General features: G+C 32.3%; 1 protein-coding gene across 8 annotated transcripts in view; it reads left to right on the top strand.

The window, feature by feature from the left end:
• Positions 1 to 19,161, top strand: part of LARP4 (La ribonucleoprotein 4) — a 132,497-nt gene that overhangs the window by 85,827 nt on the left and 27,509 nt on the right. For 7 of the 8 annotated variants that reach the window (XM_072972819.1, XM_072972821.1, XM_072972818.1 and 4 more), the window contains 7 exons: positions 662 to 809; positions 1,641 to 1,793; positions 3,547 to 3,622; positions 7,040 to 7,176; positions 8,669 to 8,772; positions 11,370 to 11,480; positions 12,406 to 12,459. In XM_072972819.1, coding sequence (XP_072828920.1) covers positions 662 to 809; positions 1,641 to 1,793; positions 3,547 to 3,622; positions 7,040 to 7,176; positions 8,669 to 8,772; positions 11,370 to 11,480; positions 12,406 to 12,459 — 783 coding nt within the window. The remainder of the gene's footprint in view (positions 1 to 661; positions 810 to 1,640; positions 1,794 to 3,546; positions 3,623 to 7,039; positions 7,177 to 8,668; positions 8,773 to 11,369; positions 11,481 to 12,405; positions 12,460 to 19,161) is intronic. The other variant, XM_006202965.4, reaches the window with a different exon arrangement.

The following is a 19,161-nucleotide window of genomic DNA, read 5'->3' as shown; positions in this document are numbered from 1 at the left end:
TGGTACTGTGTTAAATAGTTATGTTTTAGACATTAAGAACGCACACTTTCAGAACAAATGGGAGAGTATATTCTAAGATAAGGCAGAATGCTGTTTTTGACTTGGGGGAAATTTTTCCAATTATAGAATCATTCAGACTCACAGGTCTTTGTCACAGCTTAGATGGCAATAAAAACTATATACTCTGGAAAACTGCTTTAGATAACTCAAAAATTTGCTCTACATATTCAAACACAAGCTGATGTCAAAGATGTGAATACTTTTAATATATTTTATATTTGTGAGTAGTGAGTAGGTTGAGATAAAGCAGTATTTCTAAATTAATAGTATTTTATAGAGATATTTTATTGTATAGGTAGATGAATTTTATATATAGATATTTTAAGCTCATCTGCTTAAAAGATTTATATTTTCAGTTTGAGCCAAAAACTTTAAAATAGTGCTTATTTAATATTATTAACTTACATAATTGTGCTGAACACTGGAATTTGACACAACATTGTAAAATGATTATAAATCAATAAAAAATGTTAAAAAAAAACTTACATAGTATCATTCAGGATTTTCTTCACATTTAAGTAATGGGAAAGTCTTTTATCTAGATTTGTAATTTTAATGCATTGAATTTTAAATATTACAACTGGATCTTTTAATTATTTAGCAGGTAACATCTAAAGGAACTGGTTTAAATCCTAATGCCAAAGTATGGCAAGAAATACCTCCAGGAAATACTGATGCCACTCCAGTAACTCATGAAACTGAAAGCTCTTGGCATGAAACAGCAGCTACATCAGGGTCTCATCCTGAGGGTAAGTCCTAAATATTTCATCAGAACAAATCACATTTTGGTTAAACATATGGTTAAACATAAATCACATTATGGTTAAACCAGTTTGTAGAACTTCGGGGATACTTCCTTTGATTATTGATTAAATGTATTTCTAAAATTTAACATGTAGTTTGTATACCATTCTTACTTATCCAATATTAATGAGTTGCCACTAATTTCAAACAGTAGTTGTATCTTTGGGTTCAGCTTTTAACCCATTTATAATAACGATTTTTTTTAAAATTAGTTTTGATCTATACCATCATTGGCAATGCTGTTTACTCACTGATCTTAGACATATGACTTAACCTCTCTGTGCTTGTTTCCTTCATTTGTAAAACATTAATAGTAATGAATTTTGGTATAGGCTTTTCTAATAATTAAGTGAATAAAGTACACAAAGCTGTCTGATACATCGATAGTATTATCTAAATTTAAGCTCTTTTAAGGGGGGAGGGTATAGCACAAGTGGTGTAGAGCACATGCCTAGCATGTAGGAGGTCCTGGGTTCAATCCCTAGCACCTCCTCTAAAAATAAATAAATAAACAAACTTAATTATATCCTTCCTCCTCAAAAAGGAAAATAAATTTTTAAAAGTAAAATAAATTGGCTATCGTTAATCATTTTAGCTTATCCATAATGGTCAATCTTACCTCCCTTGGAAGAGAATTCTTTCTAAAACCATGTGGACATTTTCCCAACTCGTAGAATTCTCTGAAATCTTATTATAGAAGACAGGTGCACAGAGTTCCAAAAGATAAGATTTAAAGAATTCCTGTTTATTTTCAATATATATATTTTTTAATGCAGGTAACAGAGAGCTTTCGGATGATATGTGTAAGGAATATGAAGTAATGTATTCATCTTGTGAAACCACAAGAAATACTGCAGGCATTGAAGAATCAACCAATGGAATGATTTTAGGACCAGAAGATCTAAATTACCAAATATATGACGTTTCTGGTAAACTTTACGGTTTTATTAGTAAAATGAGAATGCAGTATGCTAGTCTTTTCCCCTCCTCCCCTTCCCCTTAGATAAAAGATACCTAAATTACAGTCTTTCAAAGAATTCAAGTTTTTTGGTCTGTTAATTGAGATCAGTGCAAGTTCTATCAATTTTTCCATCACTTTTGTCACTGTGAAATGCATTTGTAAGTGTAAAATTGCAAGGATTAATTTTGAGAAAAGGGTTGTATTAAAAACATAGTTCTACTACAGTTCAACTTGTGAGATTTTTTTTTTCATTTAATTAGCATGGATTAGAAGTTGCTTGGATTTAAAATGGTTGAAATTTAAAAGAAACTAAAAATAGGCCATAGACCCTGATTATCTAACTTTATTTTTCTAATTTCAAAAGGGCTTTTTCTGAAGTGGAATAGGGAGATATTTCCGTATAATAATTTAAAGTGTTGCTGAACACCGGAATTTGACACAACACTGTAAAATGATTATGAATCAATAAAAAAAGTAAAAAAAAATAAAGTGGTTAGGTTTGCTTCCTACTTGTCATAATATATCTAACCACTGGCTACTTTGAACATAGAGTTGGTTTAAGAGAAGTGACAACTAGTTGGTATTTTAATAGGTTTGCTATAATGACATTGAAAGGTTAAATTAACTTATTCCTCATTTAACCAACATTTGAGTGAATAATTTTTGTATTAGAGGGGTTGCACATACTACATAGAAATAGAATGCTGCTTATATTCATTTTTAATAAGATTAAATTAATATCTAGTATCACTTTGAATCTTGTAGTAAGACAAAGTAGTGGTAAAATCATGCACAGAATTTATCTTTGCATACATCCTATTGTCTGTGTATTTAAAGGGAATTAGCCTACTTACTCATTAATGCTTTTTAAGAAGAGGACATATTATATGCTTTGAGCCTGTAATGTTTTATGTAAGATTCTAATGAGAGACTGATGGTTTTCTAGACTGGAGTGCTGAAAAAAAAGTCTCATGTTCTGAGTCTAAATAACAGAAAGCATAGAGGGCTATTAGAGAGTTGATCTGATCTTTTGGACATGTGAGTGCCTTCAGTATTCCTAGGAATATATTGTGCTCTAAAATCAAGGAATGAAAAGAGTATTGAAAGATAGAAGTTAAAGGAATGTGACTCACACTGGATTTACCACCCATAATATAGATATGGAGCTATATATAACCCACTTGGTTTAGTTAGTTCCTGTCTTCAAATTTAAATTATTGTTACTTTTGTTCTTTGAGTTTTTATTAAAGGAAGAAGTAGTTATCACACTTTTTAATTATTTAGGGTAGTTTTACAATATGGTAGCCAGGTGTTTTTAGTATTAATGATTATTTGTTAATTAATTGATAAAATATGTAGTTTTAAGGTGAGGAAGGTATAGCTCAGTGGTGGAGTGTGTGCTTAGCATGCATGGGGTCCTACATTCAATCCCTAGTACCTCCATTAAAAAAAATTAATAAACCTAATTACCTCCCCCTCCCACCAAGAAAAGCATAAAAAACCCCAAAACTGATATGAACTCTATCTAAAGAGAAGAATAGATAGGTTGAAAGAAATTTGTTAGACTTTGTGCTATCTGAATTCTAAAAATAATAAAAACACAATTTTCTGGTGATTGTAATTTGTGCATACTTGTGACTTACTTTGAGTACAATAGTATGTAAGTTTACTGCCTGTGGTAATTAGGTATTAACTTTTTCTTTCTTGTTTTCTACTATCAGGAGAAAGCAATTCAGCAATTTCTACAGAAGACTTAAAAGAGTGTCTGAAGAAACAATTAGAATTCTGTTTTTCACGGTACACTATCATTTTTTAGTTGCCATTTCTCCTTTTCTGAAATTTTGGTTAGTTGATGTAAAATCCCTGTGAAAGAAGGTAGAAGAATAGTCTTAATTTCCTTCAGTGGATGTATTTTGGTATCATTTTTTAGTGTATTTCTTAACTAGATATAAAGATGTAGTCACCAGTTGCATACGCAGAGAATCTATTCCCAGTAGAAAGATAATGAATTTTTCTTTTTGTTTGGGGGTAGGGGGCTAATTAGGTTTATTTATTTATTTTTAGAGGAGGGTCCTGGGGATTGAACCCATGACCTCATGCATGCTAAGCATGTGCTCTACTACTTGAGCTATAGCCTCCCCATAAATTTTCTCTTGGATGTTTTTTCTATGATCGTATTCATTTTTAGGGTTCTCAAAGAGGTTGTTATCTCTTAAATTATTTTTATTAGTTGGCTTTTGTAACCTTTGATCATAGAGTTATTTTTAATAAGATATGTGGTTGGGCATAGAATTTATATTACTAGTGTCTTCTAATAGAGTTCTTTGAGGCAGACGTTTCAAGATATCTTTTTTACGGATAAAAATTATATTTACACCTTAGACCTCATAAAACCTTTTCAAAATCAGCAGAAGTTTCGATATGCATGCAAATGTAATGCTGTCTGTTTTTCCTGTATCTGGTGAGAGGTAAGACCAGTGAACCATTTTTAAGCAAGAAACCAGGATTTTATCATAGACTTCTTTATTTCTTTACACATAATACATTCTTGACTCAGGTTTAATTGATCCTTCATCCTGAACATCTCCCTTTACTTCTCCTCCTTTTTATTCTTTGTCTTTATAGTATAGTATATAGGCTCTAGTTTTATAAAAACAAAGCGCCTTCTGGCTCTTCTCTGGTCAATTGTGCGTATGATGCAGTTCATTTTCTATAACAATTCTAACAGTTATTTTAAAATCTTTGCCTGCTTAACTGGATCATTTGTGTGTCTGCTTGTATTTGAGTTTTTTCTCTTGTTTCTTTGTCATAATTTCTTGGCTTTTTGCATATCTTACAAATTTTGATTGTATGCTGGACACTACATATAAAAGAAGCTAGAAGCTGCAGGTACCATAATTTTTCCCTCTAGACAAGATTTGAGCTTTCTTCTCATGGGCAGAAGCAGATTGATTGCTTCCATCTAGTCAAGAATTGAGCTGAGTCAGGGCTGAGCAGCCATTTTAATTAGATTTGATCCACCTCTAATTTATCTCCATTTCTTAGTCATGACCTTCTTAAGCTTTTGATTTTACCAGTTTTTTTGTTACCTCAGTCCTAAAACACCAAGGGAAATTTAGTTTTGTTCTTCAGCAGTTTTAGATGAGCTCTTTAGCTTCTTACCCTATACAGCTTCAAAATCTGGCAAATGTCTTGTCAGAGAGATCTGTCCTAAGACTGATGCAAGGTTCCTCCTTCCACTGGGACAGGAGACCACAAAGATTTTACTCGTCCTTTTCAGCCTGGCTCTCAGCCTCCCATCTTCCTCCTTAGAACTCAGTAAATGTCACATGGAGGAAAATTAGCTATATGTTGTGGGGGGGCTTCTTTAGTCTCCTACTCATGACACCAGACCTGTGCAACTGCCTGAAGTTCTGCTAGTTTCTCTCTGGTCCAGAGTCTGCAGATACCCTCAAGAAAGAAAGATCATCTTTCTGGAATTTCACTTTGTCCTTGTACTTTCCACATCTCTCCTTTATCTCTAAAAACATGATTTTTGTAATTTATCCAAGTTTTTTTAGTTGTTGCAGTATGAGTTTTGGCTTTTCATGATCTCCCACATCCTACTCAGAACTATGATACAGTTCAAACCATCTGGGCAGTTGATGTTTGCAGCTCAGCACAATTGCCACTGGGACATATTAGATATTAGTCATAAATCCTAGATGAGAGATATCTGTTAATTTGACTTAATATAGTGTATCATACACTTTTTAAAGAATAGACCTACTTGAAAGTCAGAATTGATTTAGACTACAGCCTTTAGTTGTACGAATATTATGTTTATTATGTTTACAGTTTTCAAACTCTTAAGTAATATCTTATTGATTAGGGTGATAATAATGTGTTCCTCCTTCTGTGCTGAGGTGAGTTTAGCCTTTACTGGTATCCTCTCTATTCTTTTTTCCCCAAAGACAAGTAACCATCACTTGTTGACAATTGTATAACCTTAAAAAAGTGATTACTACTTATTTTATTATAATTTGAGTGTAAAGGCCTTTGATCTTATTCTTTGCCAGGACTAGGGCTTTGAAACACATTTTGAACAACAGTGATCCTTCATGGATCCTGTGTTCTAGCTAGGGGAGACAAAACAAAAAACATAATAAATAAGCAGCTTAGAAGTGTGTTAGGTAATAAGTGCTGTGAGGAAAAACAGAGCCATGTAAGCAAGAGAAAAGCAGCATCAGGAGTGCTTGGGTGGTTTCAGTTTTTTTTAATTGAAGTATAGTTGTTTACAATGTGTCAGTTTCAAGTATATAGCAAAGTGAGCCGTGTGTGTATGTGTGTGTGTGTATTCTTTTCCAGATTCTTTTCCATTATAGGTTTTTACAAGATATTGAATATTGTTCCCTGTGCTATACAGTAGGTCCTTATTGTTTATCTTTTATATATATTAGTGTGTATATGTTAATACCAAACTCCTAATTTACCCCCCCCCCCGCCACCCCCTACATCTGGGCAGTTGATTTAAAACTACATCAGTTTTAAATAGGGTGGTCATTGAGAAGGTGGCTTTTAAGCAAAGATTTCTAGTCATTTATAACCAGACTGCTTCAGGGGTTTAATGTGAATAACAATGTATGAATTTGATTCTACTTCAGTTTGTTAACAAGATTTTATGTGTAAGATAGAGTGTTTATATCTTCCTTTTAAAAAAAACTGTATCTTAAAGAATTTTTTGTCTTAAATTAAGATGTTATAAATTTATTATTTTAACTTTATTATTTAAATTTAAATAAAAGTCAAATAAGTATTAAAAATGAAAACATTAAGAAATTTAAATTTCCTCCATGATCCAGCTCATGGTTTAAACTAATTTTCCACATATGCATATGCCAGCATCAGTGATCAAGTATAAGATGGTGTATGTAATATATTGTATTATACTTTAAATTTAACATTAAACCTCTTTCCATATCAATATGATGCCATAAAATCCCTTGTTCAAAACTTTTGGGCCCAGTGTATTTAGGGATTCAGAAACTTTTCAGATATTGTTAGAATATATCTGTTGTATATTGTGTATTTTCATAGTTTGCTGTGTTATTTCTGATAGCATAATTTTATTTTCCTAGGTTTAGTGATAAAAGTAAATAAGGCACCTCTTTTCTTTAGGTGCTTTTGAAGATTTGTTTGTTTTATAGGACTGTTGTTTCTGTATATTTCTTTCAGAGAAAATTTGTCAAAGGATCTTTACCTGATATCTCAAATGGACAGTGATCAGTTCATCCCAATTTGGACAGTTGCCAACATGGAAGAAATAAAAAAGCTGACCACAGATCCTGACCTAATCCTTGAAGTGTTGAGATGTATGTAAATTATACCTTTTAGCTTATTTTTTAAAGTCAAAAAATTAAATATTTTTCTGTTTTCTGATCATAAGGGAATTGTTTTTAACTCCATATTTTTTTTGCTGTTCTGTTCTAATTATTTTTACTGACTGGTACATATAGAGCTTCGATATCAATTCTATGCCTTGTTTATCTTGATATCCATTTACTCAAATATAAGCAATTAAACCTCAGTTTTCTGGGCTTTTAGAAAGCTGTGTGTCATTATGACACCCTCTGAAGTGATCTGTTTCAAACTTTTGAACCCAAGTAAGAAGTACATTTTATATCACAGCCCAATACACACACCACATACTAACACACAACTGAAATGTTGACTACACAGGTTAATACTACATGCTTGCAATGAATTCACATCTTTTATTCTAAAATTGATTTCACAACCTACTAAAGAGTTGCAGCCTGTAGTTTGATAAACACTGCTCTAAAATTTGGTAAAGAATTTATATTTTTAGATTGAGGTTCTAAGAATTTTTAGTGCTGTTTATATTTTCTGTCAACATTTCTTGGTAACTTACGGGTTTTGTTAACTACTTGACTGAATAAAGGCAGATCTTCACTTTTATATGAAATGTGGTAAACATGTTTAAAAGTTAAATATAGCAAGTCCAATAATAGACTTATAAGAATAGGGGTTTCCAGTCTCGGGAGCACTAAAAACATGCATGAAATCTCTGATCTATTTCTACAGACGTAATTTCTTAAAATTACCCAGTCTTGTCAACATCAAAAAAATTGGCCAGGAGACAAGTAAAATCTTCCACCTCCAAGGGCTGGAACCTAGTACTTATATACAAGCCTTCTTCCTTAACTACTTCTTTTATTCTCTCTACTTACCTGCTTAGGGAGATGTGACACATTATCTCTTTGAAGGAACTAGAAATAAAGTCTTGGCTTGTGGTACTGTCTTCATTTACTATTTCCTCAAAATCAGCATCTAAAAGATAGCTTCTGGGTCTCTATAGTAGTAAGAGTATAAATATGTTAAAATCAAGAAAAGATTGTAATCATTTGTATGTAATTCTTGGTTTAAGTGCTTCTCAGACTTGAAGAATTTCTTCACATGCCAGAACTCATTACATTCCCCAGAGTAGTGTTTGGCTAATGCAAGTACATTGATATTACTCCAAATAAAGTTATATACAGGGAAATTACCCTATTAGATATAAATGTTGTATACTCTCTGAAGGCTTCCTTTCAACTCTGACACACTGCCAAGTCACAAAGTAAGTATTATGAATATATGTTTTGAGACTAACATTTGGCAGTGTTGTTTATCAATCTCAAGGTATTTTATTGTAACTGTTACTTTAATTCTATAACTTAATTTCTTTAAGATACTAGCCACTGTTAACTTACTTAGTTGGAAATGGAAATGAATAGTTTTTCAATGGAATTATTAATATCACTACTTTCCCCTTTTGAATGAAACCTGTTTTTAAAATTTTAGCCTCTCCCATGGTACAAGTTGATGAGAAGGGCGAGAAAGTGAGACCAAGTCATAAGCGTTGTATTGTGATTCTTAGAGAGATCCCTGAAACAACACCAGTAGAGGTAAATCATTAGCATTGTTAAATGTTCTTTAACTGTTTAAATTGGAGGAGGTAAACAAGCAAATTTAATATGTTTTGTAAATTCTGAAATACTGGAAGAATGGCAGTATTTATTTATTTTTTCTATTTCTTTAAGTAGAAGTATAGTCAGTTTACAATGTGTCGATTTCTGGTGTACAACAATGTTTCAGTTTTATATATATATATATTCCTTTTCATATTCTTTTTCACTATAGTTTACTGCAAGATATTGAATATAGTTCCCTGTGCTATACAGTATAAACTTATTTAAAACATAATGTTTTATTATCTCTGTTTTACAGGTAAAGTAGCTGAGCCTTAGACTGGGTAAATAACTTGCCTAAAGACACATGGGCTGTTTTAAGTGACAGGGTCTAGGTTTGAACTTGATAGTTTTGGTTCCAAAGCCCATGTTTCTTAACCACCAAGCACAGAGCTTCACACTAAGTTGTCGTGTTAAGGCATAATAGAGATGGGGAGGACTAATCAGTAACTGATATGATAATTGATTAGCCATTTAAAAAAGAATTCTTAGAACCTTGTCACCTGACATTTTTGATACATTAGTAGTTAATCTTTTTGCCTGGGGTCATTTAGTATTAAGTTTCCAGAATGACCGTTTCCTAAACTTAGAAACAGTGAGAGAAATTAGAAGAGAAACTGTCACTGGATAGATCTTGGATATTAAATTATGAACTATATGTCAAAAGTTACAAATTGAAAGGAAGATTGCATAATGGAAAGAATATTTTTAATATTAAGAAACAATGTAGAGTATATGAGTGGGGACTCAAGAGCCAGACTGCCTGTATTTGAATTCCACCTTTTTTTACTTACTAGCTCTGTGACCTTGTGTAAGTTACTTAACCTCTTTACCCACAGTTTTCTCATCTATTAAATGGAATAATAGTAATAAATAACTCCTAAAATTGTGAAAATTAAATGAGTTAGTATATAAAGAGCTTTGAACAGTACCTGGTATGTAAAACACTCTAAGGTTTGCTATTCTTAGAATTTTTTATAGTTATTGTAATTCATATTCAGATGAAAAATGATAAAGGGAACAAGGCAGCAGTATATTCTTCATTAGAAAAAGATAAAGGAAGTGCAGAATACTGAAATAGCTACGGAAAGTCTGGCAGTAATTATTGAAATTCAGATTAAACCAAAGGGATTTGGATGATGACCTGAAAAATTCCTGTTAAGTGGAATAAATTTTGATTACCCTAGATCCAGACGTCTCTTATACTTGGAAAAGTAAATCTATGAATATAACTCCTCCTCAAGAATGATGAAGAGTGAATATAGGGATTTTATTAAGATTTAAATAAATTAATTCATTATACATTTTAAAGTAACTGTACGTATTTGGAGATTATCTATGGATTTTTGAAGGTAGAGATTAATGAATGAATTAACTAATAATTCCACAGATAGTTTTCCAGAAATATAATTCTGGACTGGATCAGAATTTTATTAACTGAACTTGGGGATATTTCACCACTTTGACAAGTGTCACAAAACTCAGCTGGTTACTTGTATTAAGTAGTTTTTTTGACCCAAGAAAATTTCTTCACAAGTAGAAAGTTCTTTTTTCAATTCACTGTATTAAAAATTAGAGGGAGTCATAATACAGGTTGGACTTCACTGTTGTCATGCTGATTGTCCAATCAGCTTAATAATTATCTTTTTAAAAATTGATACTTAATGATATTTTTATATTTGTGGGACCATTTAACCTCATCAGATTCTTTTGATATTTGGGAATTATTAGTTAGTACTGAATTTCTCCTTAAACAGTTACTAGACAAAATGGAGTTTGAAGCTATACAAACTGGATTTGTGATAGTATATCTAGGTTAAATAGTCTAAGCCACCATTTCCTCAGCTGTAAAATGGAGATGATAAAATCTTCACAGGGTTGTTTTCAAGAGTAAATTATAGCATCTCACCCTGGATGGTGTTTCAGTAGATGTTGTTTCATTTTCTGTAACTTTTTAGGGATATTTAATATTCACTTCCAGATGTTTTCTTTTTAAAACTTTTTACAGGCTGTTAACTGTTATACAGTTCTCAGTTTTGGTAATCATCTTTTTCTGAACCCATGTATTTGTTGGAGTTTTCATTTTCAAGTGTATCAGTTGTGAATAAGAAGGTATCTTTGTCCATAGCTCGTGTCTATGACTGTTGTAGAAAGTGAATCTGGATTAAATGAGAATGCATGAAAATACTTATTAGCACCCAGAAAATGTTAACATAACATCCCCCCTCCTTCTTTTTATGGATAATAGCATGACTGGAAGAATTTTACTGTAAAGAAAATTTAGCTTGCCACTAGGAATGAAATACATCAGTTTTGCTGATTATAAAATAAGATTCCATCCCTTAATCATACACAAAATTTAGACTATAACTATGCATGTTTTTGTTTCAGAGCATCATTCTGCTCAATAGAAAAATGGGCAGAAGACATAAATAGGTAACAAGTAAAGAAATAGAGGGGACCAAAAAACATGAAGAGAAACTAATGCCCATTATTCATGTATTTTCAGAATTAACTAAGGTTTTTCTTTTTAGGAAGTGAAAGCTTTGTTTAAAAATGAAAACTGCCCCAAGGTGATAAGCTGTGAGTTTGCACACAATAGCAACTGGTATATCACCTTCCAGTCAGACACAGATGCACAACAGGTAAGATGAAAAGTTTTCATCTGATTTCAAGTCCTGGTGGTTAAAGAGGTAGTGGTATATTTTAATTGAGAAAATGTGGGCTCCCAGTAATGTTTGTAAAGACTATTGAGCACCCTATTCAACTTTTTGGGTTTACTTATTAATTAGTTTGCCTTTTGATCATCTTCCTACAGCTTTTTTTAAATTCCAATTTAAGAACAGTTTGGGGGTAGTATTTAGCTAGTGGCAGAATGCATGCCTAGCATGCACAAAGTCCTGGGTTGAATTCCCAGTACCTCCATTAAAAAATAAATAAGTGAACTTAGTTATCCTCCCATAAAAATAATTTTTATAAAAACATTAAAACTGTAAAAAAAATTTTTTTAGTGGAAAAAAAAAGAACAGTTTCTTTCCTATCAATAACAGACAATTTAACATGGGGATTGGAAACCATGTACTCAGTAGTTACTGTTTCTAGTACATGGTTAGCCCACAATAAATATATAATTTCCTTTTTGATTGTTGGAATTTTGACATTTTATTCTTAATTGTTATGTCCTATTTAAAGATAAGAGAAGTAATATTCCTTTGAAACAAAAATTTGTCTAATAGCATTTTAAAACCACTCACTGTTTTTTTTTCGTGTTAGACTGTCTGAACCCATTTTAAAATTGATACATAGTGAAATTTCGAGTCTGTTTTGAATTCTGTGCATTTTTTCCTGTAGTAATCCATAGTAGCTAATACACAATAAGTGTAAACTGTAGCTGAGGTCTTAAATTTTTACTTTTTCACTCCATATCATCTACATAATGGATTCAAGTTCAGAATTTTTTATTATTTAGCTGAGAGATAGTTGCTAGTACCAAAATCTCTTGATAGAATAAAGATGGCTTTAGTGAAATGTTTGAATGTTAATGAATGTTCTTTTCTGATTTGTTAACAGGCTTTTAAATACCTAAGAGAAGAAGTTAAAACATTTCAGGGCAAGCCAATCATGGTAAGAAACATTTTTAAGTAGGCCAGCATGAAACAAGAAAGTTTTTGTTGTCTATTAAGAAACAAAGATGGATAACATTTAAAACACATAATGATTTTAAAGAAATTTGTAGCACATATGAAATGCTACTTCAGGAAATTAACTGATAGGACATCAAAATTCTTATTATACAGCAGTTCTTTCCAAAGATAGAACTTCAGACAGCATTAAGTTTTAGTTAGCTGCTGATTGACAACATGTAAGATAATCGTGGATCCCAACATGAGGAGTAGGAATAATTTTTTAGTAACAAAGATAGAAAACATTGTCAGTACTTTCAACATCATCTCAGTTAACTGTATCACCACATTAATACTGAGCTATTTGGGAACTGTTGATGACACTTGCTGACTGTCTCTACATGTCTAATCTGTTCCTATATGCCATGGAATCTGCCTTCAAAACGTCTTTCAATCGTTGCCATTGTTTAGGCTTAAACAGTTATCCTTTTAACTGTTATCCCTTCAGCTTCCCCCATCACAGTCCATTTTCCACACTACTACCAAACCTACAATCTGAAATAGAATCCTAAACATGCACTTACTTTGGCATGCTTCTCATTCCCTGTGTAATATAATAATTATTTGTAAATGCAATACACTATCCTTACTAACTTTTATTGAGCTCTTACTTTGTGTACCAGTGTGTGCTCCACGCACTGTGTATGTATAGACATATTTAATTCTTACAAGAACCTAATAAGATAGGTACTCTTTATTTTCTCCATTTTACTGGTAAAGAAAGTAAGGCATGAGAGTCACCTACCCAGTTCTATCCTAGTAGGTAAAAAACCAGATTGAGAGCTTACATGATTAAGAGGTTCTATGTTAGGCACTGTTCTAAGAACTTGACATATTTAAATCTCATGGTAGCTGTGCGGTAGATGATATTATATACATTCCATATTACAGATGAAGACACCTGCCAATTGTCATTCTATTTCCTCTGTCTAGAAAGCTTTTCTCCTTATTATCTCCTTTCCCTACTTGAGGCTATAAAGATATTCCTGTAGGTCTTCTAACAGCTGTAAAGTTTTATATGTCAAATTTAGGTCTTTGATATATCTGGAATTAATTTGATGTATGGTATGAAATAGGGATCTAATTTCATTTTTTTCCATACATAGAAAGGCATTTGTCTCAACTTATTTGTTAAGTGATCTATCCTTCCACAACTTGTGTGTGATGTTGCATCTATTCTATCTCTAGTTTACTGAACCAATATCACTGTTTTAATTATAGTTTTATAATACCTTTTTCTCCTTATGCAAGTTCTCCCTCCTTGTTCTTATTTTTTAGGATAATCTTGGTTATTCTTACACCATTACTTTTCTGTATGAATTTTAAAATGTTTGATAGCAACAAATAGCCTAACAAAAGCCATATTGGAATTAATGGAATTGCATTTAATTTATTGGTTAAACTAGGGACAATTGGCAGTGGTTTTACTCTGCATTATTCAACTTTGTGGTAACTTTATTATGATATATTTTCTCTGTTTAGGCCTGTTATGTTTATTATATCCTTTTGCTTTTTTCCTTTCTCATTGGTAACTTAGTGATTTTTTTTTTTAATGTTTTTGTATGCAGCAACCTTGTTGAACTCCTTTATTATATCTATTGATTTGTTGGGTCTTTTGGATTATCTGCTTGAGAGATCATATTATCTGTAGATAATCACTATTCCTTATACCTTCCATTTCTTATAGCTTATTGCTTTTGCTGAGATCTCAGGTATAGTTGTGTGTGTGTGTGTGTGTGTGTGTGTGTGTGTGTGTGTGTTTATTTCATCATAAATAATTTTGTTCTTTGCCATTTTGGTTTTCATTTATGGTTCTTTTGATCAGCCATCACATAGAAGTGTTCTTGCTAGGAAATTCACATCAATTTTTACACCATTCTTTAAAACCAAATGACTTTGGACCCAAAAAGACAGATGTAGGAACAAGCAATCGTGTATTCCAGCCCTTGATGCTGCTTTCAGCTTCAAGTCTTTGATCTGGATATGTCACTTACCCCTAAGGTCTTGGTTTGTTTCCTTTTTTTTTAATTGAAGTCTAGCTGATTTGCAGTGTTGTATTAGTTTCAGGTGTACAGCATAGGGTTTGTGTATGTGTGTGTGTGTGAGAAATACACATATATATGTATTTCAGATTCTTTTCCATTATAGTTTATTATAAGATATTGACTATAGTTCCCTGTGCTTACAGGAGGTACTTGTTGGTTATCTATTTTATATATATTACTGTGTATCTGTTAATCCCAAACTCCTAATTTATCCTTACCTCCATCCCCTTTGGTAACCATAAATTTGTTTTCAATGTCTGTGAGTCTATTTCTGTTTTGTAGGTAAGTTCATTTGTATCCTTTTTTTAGATTCCACATATATGTGATATCATATGATAATTTGTTTTTGTCTGACATACTTCACTTAGTCGTTAATGATAATCTCTAGGTCCATCCATGTTGCTGCAAATAGTGTTATTCTTTTTTTGGTTGCATAATAATCCCTTGTGTGTGTATGTTTATCACATCTTTTTTTGTCTATTCATTTGTTGATGGACACTTACATTGCTTCCTTATCTTGGGTACTGTAAACAGTGCTGCAGTGAATATAAGGGTACATACATGTTTTGGAAGTAGTGTTTTTGATTTCCTTGGGTAAATACCCAGAAGTGAAATTGCTGGATCTTTTGGTGGTTAAAAGAATTTTGAGAGGAACCTCCATGCTGTTTTCACAAAGCAACTGTATCAGTTTACAGTTCCATGGTGCTCAAGGGGTCCCTTTCCAAGTTCTATCCAACACTTGTTATTTGTTGTCTTTTTGATGATAGCTATTCAGACAGGTGTGAGGTGATATCTCATTGTGGTTTTCATTTCCATTTCTCTGATGATTAGTGATGTTGAGTGTCTTTTCTGTCTCTGGCCTTCTGTCTTCTTTGGGGAAAAAAAAGTCTGTTTTGGTTCTCTGCCCATTTGTATATGGTGTGAGAACGTTGTCCAGTTTGGTTCTTTTGCGTGAAGCTGTACAGTGTTCCCAGCACTATTTAAGAGGCTGTCTTTTTCCCATGTTTATCCTTGCCTTGTTTATCGTAGAGTAATAGAACAAATATACGTGGATTTATTTCTGGTTTCTCTGTTCAGTTCCATGGATCTGTTTGTTTTGTGCTAATACCATACTATTCTGATTATTGTAGCTTTGTAGTATAGTTTGAAATCTGGGAGTGTGATGCTTCCAACTCTGTTCTTTCTCAGGATTGCTTTGGCTATTCAGTTCATGAGCATAGTATGTCTTTCCATTTGTTTGTGTCTTCAGTTTCATTCATCAATGTCTTGCAGTTTTTTACAGTCATGCCTCTTTGGTTAAGATATTTTATTCTTTTTAATGCAGTTATAAATGGGATTGTTCTCTTTCTGATAGTTCATTATTAACATATAGAAATGCAACATGTTTATGTTTATTAATGTTATATCCTGCAGCTTTACTGAATTCATTTATTCTAATAGTTTTTTGATAGCATCCTTAGGATTTTCTATATAGTATCATGTCATTTGTGAACAGTGACAGTTTACTTTTTCCTTTCCAATTTGGATTCCTTTTATTTCTTTTTCTTGTTGCTGTGACTAAGACTTCCAATACTATGTTGAATGAAAGTGGCAAGAGTGGGCATCCTTGTCATGTTCCTGATCTTAGTGAAAATGGTTTCAGCTTTTCACCATTGAATATGATGTTGGCTGTGAGTTTGTCATACATGGCCTTTATCATGTTGAGATACGTTCCCTCTGTACCCATGTTGTGAGTTTTTATCTTTAATGTTACATGTTTAATATTGTCAAAAGCTTTTTCTACATCTGTTGAGATGATCATATGATTTTTACTTTCACTGTGTTAAAGTGATGGTTCATGTTGATTTGTTTGCAGATATTGAAACATCTTTGATCCCTGAGATAAATCCTACTCGATCATCATGTGTGATTCTTTTAATGTTTTGTTGAATTCTGTTTGCTGATATATTATTGAGGATTTTGCATCTGTGTTCATCAGTGATATTGGCCTGTAATTTTCTTTTTTTGTGTGGTATCTGTATAATTTTGATATCTGGCTAATGCTGGCCTCATAAGTTCAGAAGCATTCTTCAGCTTTTTGCAATAGTTTGAGAAGTATGCAAAACACTTCTAAGGATTTTGTAGAATTTATCTGTGTAGCTGTCTGGTCCTGGATTTTTTATTTGTTCAGAGTTTTAAATTACTGATTCAGTTTAATCACTGATAATCAGTCTGTTCATATTTTCTATTTCCTCCTGTTTGAACCTTGGGATATTGTCTATTTCTAGGAATTTATCCATTTCTTCTAGGTTGTCCATTTTATTAGCATCTGATTGTTCTTATTAATTTCTTATACTCCTTTGTATTTCTGTAGTGTCAGTTATAACAACCTCTCTTTTGTTTCTGATTTTATTTATTTGCTCTCTTTTTTCCTTGTTGAGTCTGGCTAAAGATATATCAGTTTTGTTTATCTTTTCAAAGAACCAGCTCTTGGTTTTATTGACCTTCTCTTGTTTGTTTGTTCGTTTTTTAGTTTCTTTTTCATTGATTTCCACTCTGATCTATGTTACTTCTTTTTCTTCTAACTTTGGGTTTTGTTTATTCTTTTTCTAGTTCCTTTAGGTGTAAGGTTAGATGGTTTATTTGAGGTTTTTGTTTGTTTGTTTGTTTCCTTGAGTAGGCATCCGTTTTAGAACTGCTTTTGCTACATCCCCTAGATTTTTTTTTCCCACTTTCAAGGTATTTTTAAAATTTTCTCTTTGATTTTATCAGTGAACCATTGATTGATCACAGGAGATTGCTTAGACTCCGTTTGTTTGCATCATTTCCTGGTCTCATTCCGTTGTGGTCACAAAAGATGCTCAGTGTGATTTTAATCTTCTTAAATTCATTAAGAGCTGTTTTGTGGCCTAGCATATGATCTGTCCTAGAGAATGTTCCATGTGTACCTGAAAAGAATGTGTATTTTGCTGTTTTGGGTGAAATGTTCTGTTTATATCCATTAGTTTCATCTAATCTAATCTGTCAGTTAAGGTCAGTATTTCCTGATTTATTTTCTATCTGGATGATCTCTTCACTGATGTTAATTGGGGCATTAAAATCCCTTACTGTTATTGTCTTACTGTCAATTCCTCCCTTTATTTTTTAAATGCAAGGTTTTTATTCTTTTTTAATAGGAGTATAGTCAATTTACAATGTTGTATTAGTTTCTGGTGTACCACATAGTGAGTTGGTTATACATATATATATATATTTCTTTTCCTACTTTTCATTACATGCTATTACAAGATACTGAATATAGTTCTCTGTGCTTTACAATAGAACCTTGTTTAATTTCTCCTTTTATATTTGTTAATATTTTCTTTATGTGTCCCATTGCCCCTGTGTGGGGTGCATATGTATGTACAGTTGTTATACTTTCTGGTTGGCTCAATCCCTTTATCATTACATCATGTCCTTTGTCTCTTGTTGCAGTATTTGTTTTAAAGCCTACTTTGTCTGATACAAGTATTGCTATCTCACCCTTCTTTTCATCTTTATTTGCATGGAATACCCTTTCCTGTCCCCTCACCTTCAGTCTATGTGTGTCTTTAGATCTGAAGTGAGTCTTTTGTCAACAGCATATATATGGGCTTTGTTTTTGTATCCATTCAACCACTCTGTGCCTTTTGGTTGGAGCACTTTGTCCAATTACATTTAAAGTAATTATTGATAGTGTGCTCATTGCCACTTTTTAAATTATTTTCTGTTTCTTTTTGTAATAATTTTTTGTTCCTCTCTTACTGTCTTCCCTTGTGATTTGATAACTGCCATTAATGTTACATCATGTTTGGATGTCTTTTTCTTTTTTGTGTATATATTACAGGTTTTTTTGTGGTTACCATGAGGTTCATATATAACCGCCTACATGTTTGTTAAGTTGACAGTCTATTAAATTAAAATGCATCTAACAGCTGTTTTAGTTCCCCCTCTCCCCTGCAACATGTTTTTAACATCATATTTTTACCTTTCCTTTCCTTTTTTTTTTTTTTTTAGTGTTATCCATTAACTGCTTACTGTGGATATACATGATTTTTACTGCTTTTCTCTTTTAACTTTCCTACTAGCATTATAAGAATGGTTGATCTACTCCCTTTACTGTATGTTTTACCTTTACCAGTGAGATTTTTTCCTTTTATAAGTTTTATATTTCTAGTAGTGGCCTTTTGTTTTCCACTTAGAGGAGTCCCTTTTAACATTTCTTGTAAAGCCAGTTTCTTGGTGTTGAACTTTTAAACTTTTCTGAAACTATCTTTCCTTCAAATCTGAATGAAACCTTTTTAGGTAGAGTGTTCTTGGTTGTAGGTTTTCCTTTTATAACTTGAATATGTCATGTTGCTCCCTTCTGGCCTGCAAAGTTTCTGCTGAAAAGTCATCTGTTAGTCTTACAGGGAGTTCCATTGTATATGACTAGTTGCTTTTCTCATACAGCTTTTAAGATTTTCTATAATTTTTGCTCTTTCATTATAGTGTGTCTTTTTGTGGACCTCTTTGGGTTCATCTTGTTTGAAATTGTCTATGCTTCCTGGACCTGTATGTCCTCGTCCTTCCCCAGGTTAGGGAAGTTTTCAGCTATTATT

The sequence above is a fragment of the Vicugna pacos genome, chromosome 12 (genome assembly GCF_048564905.1).
Source record: "Vicugna pacos chromosome 12, VicPac4, whole genome shotgun sequence".
Taxonomy (NCBI): Eukaryota; Metazoa; Chordata; class Mammalia; order Artiodactyla; family Camelidae; genus Vicugna; species Vicugna pacos.
This window is presented reverse-complemented; position numbering and strand designations above follow the sequence as displayed.